The following is a 17,768-nucleotide window of genomic DNA, read 5'->3' on the forward strand; positions in this document are numbered from 1 at the left end:
GCAACTTTCACTTGCTGACATATCTTCATGAGCGCACAGTACGTGTCAGCTAACGCTAGATTAGCTACATCAACAACGTTCACTAGAGTAGCGTAGATTTACAGTTACGTTATTTAACTGTAACCTTATATGTAGAGATTTAGGGAGACAGACAGTTTTAGTTTCATAAAAAGCATAGTTTGCAATTGTATTTCGCTGGTGAACCTTCAAATTGTAGCGTTACAGTAGGATTACATGAATATTGTGTTCATCATACCATGTAGGCAGATAGCTACTCGTTGTCTCATTATTCAGGAGGGTCAGAGAGAGGAGAGCCACAGCTATACAGCAGCACATCTGGAGCATGTCAAGCAAGTAAGTGACTTGCTCAAGGGCATTACAGCAGGCTAGATGGTGGACTCAAAGGGGCTTGTGTGTGTGTGTGTGTGTGTGTTTATGTGCACATTTGTTAATTCTCACATTCCTGTCCAGCTCTCAGAGGATGTGCTCCGGCGGATGAGGGAGTCTCAGATGAAGGAGTCTCAGGGGTCTGACGGCGCCAAACCACCACCAAGTAAGTCCCAGTCCAAGACCTCTTCCTCTCTCACAGAGCGCCCACTGGGAGGCCCACTTTGTCAGCAAACATGTCCTCACACAGTGACCGACGAGAACAGAACAGCGTCAATAAAGGTCCATTTTTATGGCTGTGTGACTTTATATAGTAAACCTAAACTGTGTGATTTAGTAACTTACATATATTTGGGTATTTACTCTTGGTTTCAGAGAGTCTGTGTTTGGAGCTATCTCACTGTGTTGCTCAAACAACTGTTACCGTTTTATTTTCAGGTCCAAAACCAACAGGACCCTCCCCTACAGAAGTCCAGGAGGAAATCCGCAAAAAGTAGGTTCTCATAATGTCACAGGCACTGTCCCTTTTTGTTGTTCTCCTGCTATAACTCTGCATGGAACTTATGCATTGGTATTGGCTAACTTGGAATTAGATGCCCCCCTCAGATATCAATTGATTATTGCAAACTTGTGCAGAATATTTGATCCTATCCCATAATACATTTAGGGCCCTCTGTGTTGACACAGGCAGCTAAAGGTCAATGGAGGTGACGGATGTGTGAAATAGCTGACACTTGCAATGTTTATGGAGAACACACACATGTCAAGTGAGCTGTCAACAACATTGCCTGTGCTACATGACTGTGTGTGCAGCGGGCGTGTGGCTATGCTGCTGGAATGCACATATACTATCCTGAACCTCTGTAGATTTACTTGTTAGCAAGTCCAACAATTCTTAGCCTCTGTCACTAAAAATGTTTGGCTTTTTTACCAAAATATTGGTATCTGTGTTGATAAACAGAAGCTAATATCTGGTGCTACCTCGCTAAGTAGCTCTTTGTGTGAACGACGACGTGCATGTTCAGCAGACTTTCACTGGATGAATGAAGGTTAAAAAAACAGTGCTTATCTTCCCCTAACTCAGCTTCGAGCGTCAGCAGGCTCTGGTGCAGGAGCAGTTGGCCAGACTGGCCCAGAAGGAGAGAGAGACGGCAGCAGCCAAGGGCCCGGACGAGCTGAGCCCCGCCCTCCTCATGGAGAAAGGAAAAGCCCACGAAGAGCAAGAAAGGGCAAAGATACTGGTTAGTGCTGATTTCTGGGTCTATACCGTGAGTCAGCTGCACCACGTCCAAACCGCAGACCATCTGTGTTACACAGCAGCTGTGACCATGTCACCATGTGACCATGTGCCCTAAACAAGGAGTTTCTTACACATTTATTCAATACATTTTATCTAGACAGCCAAATTATTTACTTTCGTCCTTTCCCTCGTTTTGTAAGTGTGTCCTCTGAAGCTGCAACAGACAATTACATTTTTGTTATAGAATATTTTTAAGTTCAAAACAACTTGTCTGATCCATAATTTTGTGTGTTTTGGGCTTCAAGCAGGTTGAGTCCAAACTAAACTTAAGGTATGAAATATGCAAACATTTAAATATACCAAATTGTGTCTGTTAAGGCAAAGACGCAATGTTTTAAATTCAGCATATGACTTGATTACACATTTATACATAATCATTATTTAGCAGCAGCTACGTTTCCTCCAGAAAGCCTTTGTAGAACTCAACAGCACCCTCTACTGTTAAGACTGTTAATGGCACCTCTGCACTGAGTCACTGGTGAATTATTCAATTATTAGGATATATAATTATTACTACAACCCTGGTTTCTATATTGCAGAGTGCAAACCAAACACATTTTTGTAAAAGCAGTCTATCAAACATTCGAGTAGAAGTGATTTTATAAATATGATTCTCTTTGCTTGTTGTTTTGTTGTTAGTAACACTGAAGTTGAGATGCCTCATGTTCAGTGTCACATTGTCACGCTTTTTTAATAATAAGCTATTTTTCTATTCCAAATATGGAATTGGAACATTTTGCTACTTTAATTCAGTTTCTATAATCAGTTTTCACAGCTGTTGCAGTACTTTAGTTTCTGACTACCCTCGATGAATCTCCGCACTGAAGAGGTTAATGTGTGTGGTGTGGGAGCAATATAAATCAGAGACAAACTAGTATCTGTTTAGTTTAGTTTATTTGCACAATTTAAAAAAATCACAAACATAACGGAGATAAATAATATGACAGGAAACCCACTGGGCTTATTTGAAGCCTCCACCTAAATAATGTCAAACTGACATTATATTATAGAGAACACAAACATAAGATATGGCTATGTAGTATTGATGACAAAGTATTTTAACAAAATATAGGATATATAACAACAATAACAATACATTATCATCAACAAAAACCTGTACTTTATCAGAGCAGGGACATGTGATGGCTAAAACTATGATCATCCATTTCAACAATCTATATATTAACATTATTCACTATAGGATGGGAACAACAATATGAATGTTGACTTCTGCTTTGAATCTTAACACTTAACACGTCGCAGTCACATGGTTCAGATGCATTCTGTCATCTGATTCCCCCCCCCGCCTCCCAGCAGTAGTCTGGTTTCCAAAGTGCCGCATAAAGAAGAAACCTAGTGTGCGTTTTGTGTTTACGTTCAGATAAAGCGATGGCATTGATTGTTGTTTGCGTGTGCTTTCTGTGCGATAGCTCTGCTTTGTCAATGTTTAAAAATTGATGAGCAGTGATCTATTGCTGATCATTCATTTCCCTCCCCGCTGTTTTTTTTTTTTTACTTGCTTTGTTAATATTGAACACTCTGGATTTTCTCCAACTCTGTCTCTCCTCTCTAATTAATTCATCCTGCAGCATCTTTTTTGTTGCTCCGGCGAGCTGTACTGAATACTGACTGAAGCCGCTGGCTGAGCTCACACTGATACGGGCTCAATTTAATGATGTTGCATCACAACGTGAAACTGAACACTCTTAACTCACAGCTTTGTTTTCTACTTTTGCCTGATTTGACAAGTCAATACATCCAGTCAGCGTGTGTGCAGATGTGTGTGTGTGTGTGTGTGTGTGTGTGTGTGTGTGTGTATGTGTGTGTGTGGGGGGGGGTTATTGGTTGTACAAAGTAGAGAATAAGTAGTGACCCAACTCTGTCCTCGGTGATGGTTGTGTTTGACAGGTGGGAGCATCTTTTTGTTGACCCTGTTCATATCCTCCATTAGCATGTGTTATGGAACATCAGTCCACCATAGACTGAGTGCCCGTTTGTGATTGGATCTCACTTCAGTGTTTCCAGCTTGATGTCCTCGCAGCCTAAACTGTGACAAATACTTAAAGGTGCTTTATACAGCCCTCAATATGGGCCAAGCTGGCGGGCTCGCAGCTAACAGTGCGAATGGCGCTAGCAGTGCAAACTATGGCAAAAGTGCTGACGGAGCTGTTTTCCTCAGGGGTAACCAGAGGGTGGGCGCTACGCTTCAGCGACGACGCAGTCGATCAGGATGGCGCTATCAGCTGTAACCACCGTATAAATGCAATGCTGAGCGGCAGCTGTGAGCTTTATTAGGGCACGCTCACATACACGAAATATATATTCTATTATTCCACTATATCTTTACCTATTAGCAAATAGTTGTTTTCTGCTATATTATTGCTCTGAATCCTGTATATTGGGAATCTGTTTTCAAAGCTCCGCCACTATCACATCTCTCTGCTTAGCAGGTGGGCTTCCCTCACCTCTGCATTTTCCATCGACCTTGCATCCACTGGCAACAACACAGCTGGATGCCTAAAAGAAGCCCCCCCCCTCCCCCATTTCGCGATCAACACACTTCACTTTGAGTAGTTTGGGGACCGCCTTATTTCCCAGAGGAGAAGGCAGACACACACAGTCATGCATTCCCACACGTACTGCGGTGACGCCATCGCAACACACAAAGACATATATAGCGAGACCCCCCCCCCCCCCGCCATCAGCCTATTTCCCCCATCAGGCAGGCTGTGCGTTAGTGTTGAGTTGAGGGTACAAGGTGTCAGAGAGCTGATCTGCTCCCCAAACTGCCTCAGGCTGCCTGTCACAAACACTCACATTGGCCATTTACTCCTGTCTCAGTGCCATCCGCCACCGCTGGGACTATTTATGTGTATGAATATATCTGCGTCTGTATCTGTGCATACCTGTGCAATAAACAGGCTCTGTGTCGAATTGTATATCAGATGAATGTGTGTGTGTGTGTGTGTGTGTGTGTGTGTGTGTGTGTGTGTGTGTGTGTGTGTGTGTGTGTGTGTGTGTGTGTGTGTTGTGTATTGGGTATCTACTTCCAAGGTTCATCCACAGTTCAGTCAATACTAAATCATTTCAGCGTCTTGCATGCTATATGTTTCTTTTGCACTGTGGTATTTACATTTTTGTTTGGAACAAAATGTATTTTCCTTTCGTATCTGATGGTGTTAAGTCCGTCCTTCTATGCCACATTTTTCCTCGTAGTGTATGAACACCTACGTGTGCCAATATGTACCATTACTCTAAGATGTTGTTCGGTCTAAAAGCGGTGAAAAAACTCCTTTTTTGATGCTCCACAGTGATTGGTCAAGGCTGATCACATCCACTAATCCTCAGTAATACCTTTTAATTTTTACTGCCGGTCCAGAAATAATCTCTGTCCATAATACCACGCCTGAAAACGCACATCATAGGACCATTTACTGGGCATGCGCTAGCAGAGTTACACAAAGTACAGTTTTTGGTAACTGAAGATCTTCCTCCGTCTTTGTGACACACGCACTCAAGCAGAGACAAACCAGTTAGACTGCTGCTACTAAAGCCTAACTTAGGTCTCGCTGTATCCCTCTCTCACATACAACGAGTTCATTTTAAGTTTTACTAGATTCCGTCAAGAACTTTGGTGAACACACGTCTTCACTGGGTTCCCCTCGGTTCCGCGGTTCTCCGCTCTCACACTTGTAGCTCTGCCGTGTGGCTGGAGGTCGCTGCTGTCTAGAGAGCAGCGTCTGCACTTTGTCAGAGAGTCATTTACTGAATACTGGCAGTGGCTGATGAACGCTACCTTCACTCCATCATTTGAATGAAGTTTATTAAACACGCACGTGGCAGTATGTGTGCTCCTTAATATTTTCTATGTCGTGTGCCAACTGCTACTTCTGCACTGCTTCACTCTCGTTGATCCAGCTTTTCACCCCGCCTACCAAAGTGCTGTTAAAAAGTGTTCACGACTCAGCTTCTTCCACATGTAATCTTACGCTGTTTTGAGTGTACAGTCAGGCCTTCCACAGTTCCACCTTGAGTAAAGACACGTTCCAGTAACACCTCGTCTCTTCACCTCTCCTTTCTTTCATTAGCACCTCCTGTGTTTGTCCCCCCCCCTCCCCGGCTATTCTCTCCGCCTCAGAGGTGTCGTTCGTGCCGCAAACAAAATGCTATTAGTATGCGCAGGCATTCAGTGCTGAGCATCTCACACGCAAGCATCTGCTTTAAGCTGTTGAATTCCAGAAGCTTCTGAGGTGGGTGAGAACAATAGTCTTTACTCTTGGGGGGGGGGGGGGGGGAGTACTAGTTGACGTGCGTGCATGCTTCAGTATTACATTCATATTTGGGTTTTGAATGTCTCTGCATTAGCGGAAGTCACCTTAATTCCCCTCACCTCGATTCCGTTCTACTCGGTCCAGACGTTTATTATTCTTCATATTCATTTCAGTGTAGGAAAAAGGTTCCTCTTCATGGGTCACACCGCCTTGTCTTTGTTCCCTCGTCTCCTCCGGTCCATTCAAACCCAGGAGGGACATTTCCTCGACTCCTTCACACAAACTCACATTACATATGCTCCCCATGATTCAGATTGCCCACAATGCAACTGTGGCAAAAAGCCAAATCAGTTTAGCTAAGATTTAATTGTAATAAAGCCATGCATTTCTGTAAAAAAGGAATTTAAAATCCTCTATTTAACTGTAAAGCGTGATATCTTGATGTGAGAAGTTTGAGCTGAAATGTGTGGTCACCCCCAAATGTTCCTGTTTTCTCACACCAGCTCTTTCCTTTCACAACCGAGCCAGATTGTCGAGTAGGCAGCTGAACGGCAAACCAGGTCTTTTTTTTCACATTATTTATATATTGGTAAACATCACTGTCAGGCTGTGCTTATTTAGTAGGAATTTGAAGTCGCATGCTATCATTTGTTGAGGTGTTTTAGTCTATCATTTGTTGAGGTGTTTTAGTTCCATTCAAGTTGGACCCACCCTGTTCCCTTTCTCATTTGACCACATATTACCTGTGGCTGCATATTCTGAGCTATTGGTTGGTTTGTCTTGTGCTTGAATGGGGGAGGTGTGTGACTGTGATGAGGACACAGGATGTAACCCTGTAAATAGTCACTAGATGGCATTGTTGAAGCATGTGTGGGTTTGCCAGGAGATTAAAAAACGCTGGATGGATGCATGCTCTGCACAGCAACATGTGCTCCCAGCATTCATTCCTTCTCCTCTGTCTCTCTTCAACCCCTCAGTCCCCGTCCTTAGTGTGTGTGTGCGTGCGTGCGTGCGTGCGTGCGTGCGTGCGTGTGCGTGAATGATGACTCGGAGCGAAGCATTTGACATTGTCCAAAAGAAAGATGATGGAAGCCAGGGTGAAGAGCCCAGCATTCATTGAAGTCAGACCTGAGATGGCAAAATGACGGCAGCAGCTGATTCCACATGTTAACAGTGTTGCCTCGCTGCTGCTGCTGCTGCTGCTGCTGCTGCTGCTGCGTAGAAACGAAAGGAAAAGACACTCAACAAGGGCGGAAATGTTGAGTTTTGCTCTGAATATTCAGCCTTTCAATTACAAGATAACCAGAAGGCCCTCTTTGCTTTCTCATTCTTAAAGACATTTGTAAATGATGAAATACAACGTTTTATTTAATACCCTTACTTTTAAAGATTTCTTTAAACATGTTTTCATTGTTAGTTTTATTTCCATTATTACATATCATTTAATCTGTGGCACGTTTAAAGACTTGATCACACATAATAAATAGAGCGTTTCTACCCACCACCTCCTCTGTCCTCACTAAACTATCAGTCTGTCAATTCACATCACATCAGCTGCTGTGCGTCTTCTCTTTCTAGCACCAGATGGACATGTTGCATTAACTCTATACAGCACAGTGCCAAAATAATCTCTGGACGGGTTTTTCTTTTTTGTTTTCCCCCGCTTGACCCCGAGATGACGCCGTGAATCTAAAATGAGAACCATAAATCCGTTGTGTTTCTGCAGATGATAGCACATCATTGTACAAATCACACAGTGGCAAACGTAACAATAAGATGCCCCGCTGTGCATCTGTTCAGCGTCTGTCCATCACCCGGTAGTTATTTGTTGCACACACTCAGGATATCTGTTGAGAGAAATGTACGATATACAGTAGTAGTCAGCGGCTAGGGCAGCCAGCATTAGGCCTGGCGAGCTCGGAGAGAGAGAGAGAGAGAAACACGGACAGGGATGGGCTGTAGGAGCTGAAAGGCGGAGAGCAGAGACTCTGAGTGTGGTTTAGTAATATATTCGGATGTCTGACTCCGACAGCCAGCCGGCTAGATGGCTAACGCTGCTTGTTAGCCAAAGACGGGGTGGGAGAGGGAGCAGCGAATGGGTGCAAGGATCCAGAGGAGAGGAGAAAGCTGGATCATTAGATAGAGAAAGAGAAAGCTGTGGCAGTGGAGTGAGAGAGAGATTTATGTTGACGCCAAGTGGGTCTTTACCACAACGATGGCTTTTTGAGTGTGACACACTGTGAAGGTAAATATATGTGCAGACACACACGCGGATATAAACTCACGGGTATAATTTCTTTTCTCATAGATGTAAAATGCAACAGCAATTCAGACACACATTCACACACGGCTAAACCACTTGTTATCAGCGAGTGTAATCACAGACATGACATCTTTTCTGCGTGTTAAAGCAGCTAAGCCCTTTGTGCACTCACACACACACACACACACATGCACATGCACACCCGCACAGGACTCCTCCATCGTCTCGAGCGACGGTAATTGCTGACGAGCAGAGCGTTCACCAACTGAGGAGATTTTGATCGGTGTAGAGCAGCGAATGTGGGGGGAAAGGGGGGGGGGGGGGGGGTGGAGCACGAATCCTGTCGGTTCAAAGGGACAAATGAGTAGGAGTGGAATACCTCCTCCATCAGAGAGCAGTCGGAATGTAATGAGACAGCTGGACACGACTTATTATCCAGAGGAAGCGTAGTGTTTCCCATGATGCTTGTTCTGGTATAGGAATATAAGGATTCATGCTGGAACAATGAAAGTACGAGTCAAAGGTGTCTGAACTGAAGATTTCCTGTCAGTTAGGCAGGTTAAGTTGCATTTATCACAGTCAAGGAAAAGGCAGTGGACACTCATGGGTCTCTGGTTGTATGTCTGGTATTACGTCACTGAATTTGAGTTGTGCAGCAGTGTATTTTTACCATTATAAATTCTGAACATCAGTTTTTTTCCACATGTGGAATCATATCTCATGTGACCCTCGAGACACAACAGTGTTATGTACGGAAACTGAACTGAACATTTTACTTGTGATATATATATATATATATGTATATATAACTTTGTGTTTAAACGTGTTTTACTGTTGCCCAGTATTAGTACACGGAGGACTCAAACGTGTTCATTAATGAGACTGTGTTTCTGCTGGTTGGAGCAGTGCGTTCAAATAATCGCTGCAATCTTTCTCGATATAGTTTTGTTGTTTCTTTCAATTAGAAGATTTCAAGATTTCAAGCAAAATCCAGTCAATAAAAGAAAATCCAATGCCGAGGGCAGCTATAGCGAAACTGTACAGGTGGTCAAGATGAGAACATGTTCTTGATTGAAAACGTTGCTGAAAGTCACTATTCTCTCTCTCTCTCTCTCTCTCTCTCTCTCTCTCTCTCTCTCTCTCTCTCTCTCTCTCTCTCTCTCTCTCCTCTCTCTCTCTCTCTCTCTCCTCCTCTCTCTCTCTCTCTCTCTCTCTCTCTCTCTCTCTCTCCCCTCTCCTCTTAACCTTGTCTTTTCTTATCTTCTCTCATTTCCTCCGTCCTTCATTTTCTCCTCGAAGAAACCTCTTCATCTCGTCCACCCGACGTCTCTCTCTCTCTCCATCCTGCTTCTATCTCTCTGCCTTTTTTTCTTTCCCCGTTCTCTATCTGTCTGTGTGACAGTCTGTGGTGTGAAATGCGGGGCTGATGATGAAGTGTTAATTCATTTAACCTCCCCCGATGCGACGAGAACACACATTTAATGAGCAAACAGCTAGAGTAACCAATCCGTGCCTCTGGTATCTCCACTGCACTGTCTGCATGCTGATGTGTGTGTGTGTGTGTGTGTTTCTGAGGGTGCATGCAGGTGTGCACATCACGCACAGGTGTGATGAGTCGTGGATGTGTATTTGGACCGCTGTCTTGCTCTGATGGAGGCTGAGCAGTTTGAGTTTATGTGCCGAAAAGTTGCCTGCCATGCTTTCCCCCGGCTAAGATTGTTCAGTACACTCGGCTCGCATGCTGCTGGTGATTCCTGTACATCCCGACTTCCTGTCTCCGACACTCCCTGTACGTACTGGACTGCTACCCATATACACAAATATAATACAAATACTGCAGATGCCACTGCCAAGTTTGTTTGTGACATATATGTCATATATATATATATACATTTATTGTTGTCAGTTGAAACGCCGTACGCCAGAAGAAATCGTCACGGTATGGTAGCACAGATTTGCTGAAATGTCATAAAATGTATGGCTTTTGTTTGGAGTTGTTTATGTTCATTCATCTATATATGGTGAATACATATTGTGGGGATATAATTTGAATACAGAAGGTAGAAGGAACAGCTTTGTGATTTTAAGTTGCTCAGGCATTTCAATTTCAATTGTTAAGTGATAACAGCGTTTCTCTGTGTTTAAGTATCCCAAAGTCCTTTGATTATGTCAAAAGTGAAAGCTTTAATCTGTATATTATTGAAGCACGTCAGCTTTTTTAACACAACATCGTTCATTGTGCCTTTTGAGGGCAAATCCATAGAACCACTCTGGAGGTTTACTAAGGATCAGCATGGACCAAACTAGAGCTGCAGTGAAAGCACTCGGTTGTATCGATGACATTTATTACTGGCACACATGATGAATGTGCTTACCGTGTGTATTTCCACAGAGATATGACAGGAAGAGACCTGTCAGTGATGTAGCTCTTATTTTCTTCTCTTTGTCTGTATCTCTGCCTTTCTCTCTTTCTTCCTAATTAAAAAGCCAAATCAGGTGTGTGACTACATAAACTGTGTCTACCAGTGACATTCTCCAGCCTAATCCTCATTTTTACTCTCTCTCACTCTCCACTCCTGACTACAAGTAGAAAACCACACCAAAATCTTTCCACCCCCAAACACACAGATTTATTCAAATGCGACATTTGCATAATTCAGTATTTACATAATTGATTTCCAAGGAAGCGTATCTCACCATGTGAGATGGTGTTAGAGACCAAAAGGTCTCATCGTGTCACAGCTCTGTCACTTTTTTCGTTTCACCGCCACACTACACACACACACACTCACTCACTCACACACACACACACACACACACACACACACACACACACACACACACACACACACACACACACACACACACACACACACACACACACACACACACACACACACTGTTGGCAGACCGTTGGGGTTTGGAGTCTAAATCAAGCATGAAGCGTTGTGAAGCTGGTGCATCTGGTGACCCCTGTGGTACAACCACATAAACATAATTCAGGTGAGCGTAGATAATAAAATGTATTGAGGTCCATTAGATCAGTGAGGTTAGAAGGGTTCTCCTTAATTTCACGATGCTGGTAATAAATGATTTGCCCCTTTCCACCTATAGAATAGTTTTTATAGTTTTGTTCCAGTTCGGATGGGATGCATTGAACACGTAGCTCCTATTTGTCTTCATGAAATAGTAATAAATACAAAAAAATTCAATAAATTAATAATAATCCAATATATTCTAATATGTGAAGAGGGTAAGCTGGGTCCATCTCTACTGGTGTGCACGATTCACGCTCTATTATTGGGCGTCTACATAAATGTAAGACCAGGATGAAGTTGGTGGTTGTTTCCAATACGGCCACATTGGAAGGTGGAGTTAAAAGCCCTCGATTATAGAGAGAGGGGGGGGTACTCAACATTGTTAAAATATGTATATATATATAGCGGCGCATATCTTCAGACCGTATTTCCTGGACTGAGTTCACAGAGTCACAATCAGATTCACATTTGTGATTTAAAATAATGAAAAAGAGCTTTAGAGCGAAGTTCAAACCGTGGCTCCTTTCTTATCTCTTTACGGCTGACTCATCACGGCAGGAAGTCAGCGTCGATGTCAGTTGTCGGTTTCCTTTTCGCTACAGAAATGTTCTGCTTTAGTCGGAGGGAAGAGCGGTAATTGTGAAGATTGTTATTGTTCACTTAAATGAATGATATATAGTATTCAGCTGGGTCCACTATCCATGTAAGTCTCACAGCACTATAATACATCCACGGCATGTGACACCTACAAGCCACTTAGTCTGTGGTCTTATTTATGTTTACTAAAGGATCACAATTAACTTGGTTTAATAATGCATTAACGCTGCATGTTTGAGCTTTATCTTGGTAGAAATACTGAGGAATATATCAGCCTCGGCCTATGTGGAGAACTTTGCTGGTGGTGTTTTGCTGGCTCAGTTGATCCAGACTTTTAATGTGCAGACTGAGGCTGCTGACTGGTAATCACTAGAGAGCCCAGAGCTGCAAAAAAAACCCTAAAAAACAATGAGTGGATGTACCTGAAATGTCTTTGTCCGTTATGGCCCATGGACCGCGCCAAACTACTTGGGTGTGTGTTTGTCTGCATCCGTAACACAACAAGCTCCTTCACCTCCTTTCAGGAGTCTATCATCTATGGAAATGGGACCTCCACACTCCTGTGAGCACTCTGTGGGGTTCCACACACACACACACACACACACACACACACACACACACACACACACACACACACACACTCAGTTTAGGGCCTGCCACCAAAGAGCATGGAGGTTAAACAGATGGCATCGGTTGTATCCGTTACGCAGATTACCCAACACACACACACACACACGCACACACGCACACATACGCACACACACATTCTGCAGCAACCGGCTTTGTGAGTTCACCTCATTTAACTGAATGGTGTTTTTATGAGGCATGGCAACATTAGAGCCACCCACCGCTCTAATCTATCCCTTTCTGTTCTGTTTCTAATGCCGGACTGGGAGCACTTGGTTTGAGTGGGCAAGGGCCAGACTCGCCCAAATACAGTGTGCTGTCTGTCTGCGTTATATACTTGAACTCGACATGATTTTGGTCACACACATCCAAATGTCGGAACACATGGTCTAATCTAAATGAATAATAACGAGCACATACTACCTCAACTTTCTCAGAAAATCTGAATTGATGATAATTCTGCTTATGGGAATACCTCAGTGTGGTTAAATCAGATTTAACCGTTCGTTATTTGTGTGCATGCACGTAAACGTAGACAGAGTGAAGCTGGAAATATTAATTCACTTTTACCTCTGTAATTTAACTTGAAAGGTCGTATTAAATGAGAAAATACCTTTTTATTTGTTTGTTTAAAGTATTTAATTCACACAGGAGTAAAGAACGACAGACTTTACAATGAGGTTATTTCATATAGACTATTCATTCATTGAATTACCAGAAAACATGCTATGTCATGATATATATGTAACATTATTGAGATATGCGGAAAAAAAGTACATAAGGAAATAACAGTAATGGAAAAGCCATACCTCTGAATATCAAACATATTTTATTTATATACATTATATCACATTCATCATCATGCGTTTAAGACTCGTACACATACAACAGGGCTGTCAATTATCATAAAAAACTGTTGCTTTCTGACTGGCCTACTAAGAGCTGTTGTAAAATAGTCAATAAAGCCACATATTTATGACATAATTGCCTTTTAAACATTAATGTGCGAGCTGATTATTGACTACAATCTAGAATTATTTGGTTTTCATTGCGTTTCTGGATTTTTATGAACGCAATACTTTAATTTGATGTTTCTGGCATACAAGCGCCAACTGTCGTGCGACTTGTATATCCTGAAACGGTAATAATAATAATAACAATAACAATAATAGGTAATCGCTCAGATTTTTCATCAGTAGATTTTCAGCCAATTGGACAAAAAGTATAAAAGCAACCAACGCTGGTTCTATCGGTTACTCATTTAAAAGCTGTTTAAAGATGTACCTGCCTGTGCCACCAGGTTGCCCAACGCAGCGATTAATGAGGAGAATTTCATGTGTTGTTTCATTACCTTAGAGAAGTTACTTGGTTACAGTATGACTTGTACATAATGGTGTTGATTACTCTTTGACGGCTGTATTAACCTCGTTCCCTTCATCACACATTTCTACTGTTACCTCGTTCTCTCTGATGCACGTTCTCTCATTATCCGCCTTATTCCTGGCTCTTTACTTCACTTTCCTCCTCATACCTGCCTTTTATCCTCTCGTTGTCTCTCCCATCTTGTCCAACCCTGTGCCTCCCTCACGCCGTCCACCGTCTTACTAACCCCTGCTCCTTCTCTCCCTCCTAGCCAGCAGATTTGGATGCCTGGGTAAGCAACACTGCCATTGCTGGTGCCTCCTTTTTTTTTTTTTCCTCTCCACCTTTCTTTCTCTCTTTCACTCTCTCTCTCTCTTCTCTATTCAAATGTCATGTTTTCATTGTGCATTAAAGCAAGGCTGCGAGTGTGCCGCCGCCGCCGCCGCCACCATTCCACACAACAACACTTTGGGAGGTATTCAGCTAGAAAATTACACATCATCTGTGCTGCTAGCAGAGGTGATTTTACACACAAACACACATACACACACACACACACAGCCCTTAAGCATCAAACAGCCGGCTGCAGAAAGAAAAAGTGCGGTGAGCCTCGTATAAGGATTTGCAGATGTGCTCTTTGTGAATGCATGTGCCTGTTAAGTTGGGATAAGATTAGATTGGAACACCATGAATGTAATGTCAGTCCGTGCGTAACTGTGCGAGTCTGCACTCCTGTCTTCCCCATACCAGCAGAGAGCACAGACGATGAGTAGATCACCCAGAGAAGAAGAAGGCGTTGCTCCATCTGATCTATATCACACTCACTAATGCACAACTCGGGTGTGGTAATCTGTCAACATTACACCATGGCATAACACAGCATACTATGCATTAGTGTGTGTGTGTAATACACACTATTTCAATCCTACATAAATCTCCGCCCCATTGCTGCCTTTTTCTGCCTCACTCTCAGCCAGCTTCATTGTGTTGGTGCACCATTTAGTGTTCATACTGCTGCAGCCCTGTTTCACTCATCATTCTTATTCAGAAGCAGTGTGTGGCCACTATTGATACTCCTTTCAATAGCAGATAATTCAACCTCCCTGTGTACACCATGCGCATGTGGCCTATCCTTTTGTGCATTTAGCCCCCGTATGTGATTCCCATTGTACAGCTGTTGAACCGCTGCATACTCTCCACAGCATGACCAAACCTCCGACGCATGCACTAAGATCCAATACCAAGCCGCAGGGGTTTTTGTGCATCAGTCCAATTCAGTTTAGAGTGAGTCGTTTTAGAAATACAGTGTGTGGTATGTCTTTGGAAAATAGATTTGATATTATGTTTTCATGTAAAGATACTGCCCCATATCATCACTCTGTGACTGACCATGCAAAATGTATGAGCATTGCTTTTATGTTCCAAGAGTTATATTCAGATTGAATGATTTAGAAAGAGATGTAGTGATGGATTAGCAGACAGTAAAAGACATTGAGTTGATTGCAGGGTGAAGGATTATAGCTAGAGATGTTCTGATACCTAAACCTGCGTATCGGGCCGATACTCAAACACCTCGCCTTTTAACTGGTGGGATTTGTATTGTGTAAAATATTGCCAAAATGCTGACATTGCCATAGCTCTGGCTAGCGTTACACTTTCCCCCGAGCACCTGCCTGATTAGTGTTGTGCGACTCTCTACAGAGGTGAGAAAGAAGCAGATTGATCATCAATTTCTGACTGATGATGGAAGAAGCTAAAAAGTGAACCATCTCGCTTCTTTGTCTTCTCCGTTGAGAGGTAACATGTGCAATACCGTACATACGATCATGCCCATCTCCTTTGACTATATCTGTGTTATTTTCTTTTTACAGCCCTGCAAAGAGCTCCTTATTACTCTTTTTCCAATTCTGTTTATGGTGGTATTTTGATAAATAATCCCCATAAAGGAATTCCTTTTCATTCCTCTTTTATCAGAACGAGTGATCGATGATATTGACACACTGTGAAGCCTCGTGTCGTTAAAACAAGGTGTCCACATTGCGTAACTCGTGTTACTTCCTCGCGTGAATCTTTCCTCAAAAAGAAAATATGAATCTTTCAATGAAAAGTTTAAACACTTTCTGAAGCTGGCAACTTGTCTTCACAGTGCATCTTTTTGACGTCCGCCTCCTATCTTCCGCTGCTTGCATGCTGCTGCTCCACGGCCCAAAACTGTGGGTCTTCCTACAGCAAAGTCTGCCATCTTGCTGCCATTCAAAGCTTGGCTCAGCGGGCATGTTAAAGCCTTTCGCCTCATCCTAACGCCGGCATCGCCATGTCAGGCCCCGCCTCCGCAGTGTCAGTCACACGCCACCTGATTAGTGTTGTAAGTTCTGGACCTTGCTATTGAACAGCCACTTTTATTGTGTTGTACTTTGTGGTGCAGGTGTGTTGTACTTAACATATTGTTGTATATTTCCATCAAGCATCATAGATATGTGATGTATCCGTAGAGTAGTGGGTGTATGAGGTAACATATGGGAAGCGCCACATAGATTAATAATGCTTTGATAAACATTAACCTGCGATTTGATGCTATAACTACACCCTGTGGAAGGATATGATCCTTTTTTTACCGCGGCCTCCTCAAACATCTGTGCCATTAATCTGTTTTTAGAAGAAACTATTTTATGTTGTGTTTGCTCTCTGCTACAGAAAAGAGCTTAGCTTGCATTTGGTAAAAATGTGGTACATTTCTGTACTGTTATCTACATTAAGTGGTAGTGCATCTGCTGATAAAGTTCATTAAATAGAACATAAAGTAGAGTTGAGTTATAGTTAATAGGTGTGCATTCAACCGATTTTCCTCATTTCTCATGTTTTCTCAGTCTGTTGTGCAGTGAGAGCAACAGGCTGCGGCATTTCTTCTCCCTTCAGCATTTACCTCTGCTGGTGTCCCGTGTGTGTCATGCTCATAAGCTAAGAAGTGAATGTGATGTTTTAGGCCATTCCTTTCTCTAAAATGAGAAGCTGAATAACTACCTGGATTGATTTTTCTTTTCCTCCTCTTTTTTGCCAGGCAGTCAGAATTTCATATTTGCACACAGGCCTAAACAAGTCATATTAGTGCAGTAAATTGTCATGTGTCAATATAAGCAACCTCGACAAAAGTCTTCTCTTCTTCTCTTCTCTTCTCCCTTTCTCAGGCAAAACAGCTGCGGAGTAAAGAGAAGGAACTGGCCAGCATATCCAGCTTCTATAAAGAGCAACTGGAAATACTGGAGAAAAAGGTAAGAATATCTCATAAACACGTATATTATTAAAAGGAAATAGCCAGAACTCATCGGAAAGGCTTTTTCTTGCCTTCCAATGATTTGATGAAATCATTCTTTTTCTTGTTGGGGGGGGGGGGGGGGGGGTTCAGAGAGCACGATGCGAGCCCTTTTAGCCCTCGACGGAGGAGACCTCCCAAACCAGATAAAAACATCCTGTAGGCTCTCAGTGAAAAGAAGTCTTCACACATTGGGAATATCACAACTCGTCTTGACGTGACGTATTACTCACTCTCCTTGGGGAGTAAAATCTTTTTGAGAAACAAGACACTCTTGGAAATGTGGAGCTCACATACCAATGTCGAAATGTAAATGAATTGAAAGTTTCAGCAGGCAGATGTGAGTCACGACTCAGTGTTGTGAGCACTCAAGAGAGGTTTCACAGCGTTGTCTCGTCAAATGTGCTGTGCTTTTCTCATCACTGTGTCCTTTAGCCAGGAACCCTGTTGTCTCTTTTTTTTGTTTGATTTTTAAATGGAAAAAAATAAAAGCCGTTTGTTGGTTGCTTTTAAGAAATTATGACCTGTGTTCCCTCCATTCAAGTGCTAATGTGTCGTTGATATTTTTGCGTCCCTGTAAAAAGCCACAAGCACAGTGGCTTGATAAATGTGG

General features: G+C 42.7%; 1 protein-coding gene across 1 annotated transcript in view; it reads left to right on the forward strand.

Moving 5' to 3' along the window:
* chchd6b (coiled-coil-helix-coiled-coil-helix domain containing 6b) overlaps positions 1-17,768 on the forward strand; it is a 46,933-nt gene that overhangs the window by 574 nt on the left and 28,591 nt on the right. Inside the window, exons 2-5 of the mRNA XM_079157045.1 lie at positions 472-553; positions 826-880; positions 1,472-1,628; positions 17,031-17,114. Of these exons, the coding sequence (XP_079013171.1) occupies positions 472-553; positions 826-880; positions 1,472-1,628; positions 17,031-17,114 (378 nt within the window). The remainder of the gene's footprint in view (positions 1-471; positions 554-825; positions 881-1,471; positions 1,629-17,030; positions 17,115-17,768) is intronic.

This window comes from Pholis gunnellus (genome assembly GCF_910591455.1).
Source record: "Pholis gunnellus genome assembly, chromosome: 3".
Classification (NCBI taxonomy): Eukaryota; Metazoa; Chordata; class Actinopteri; order Perciformes; family Pholidae; genus Pholis; species Pholis gunnellus.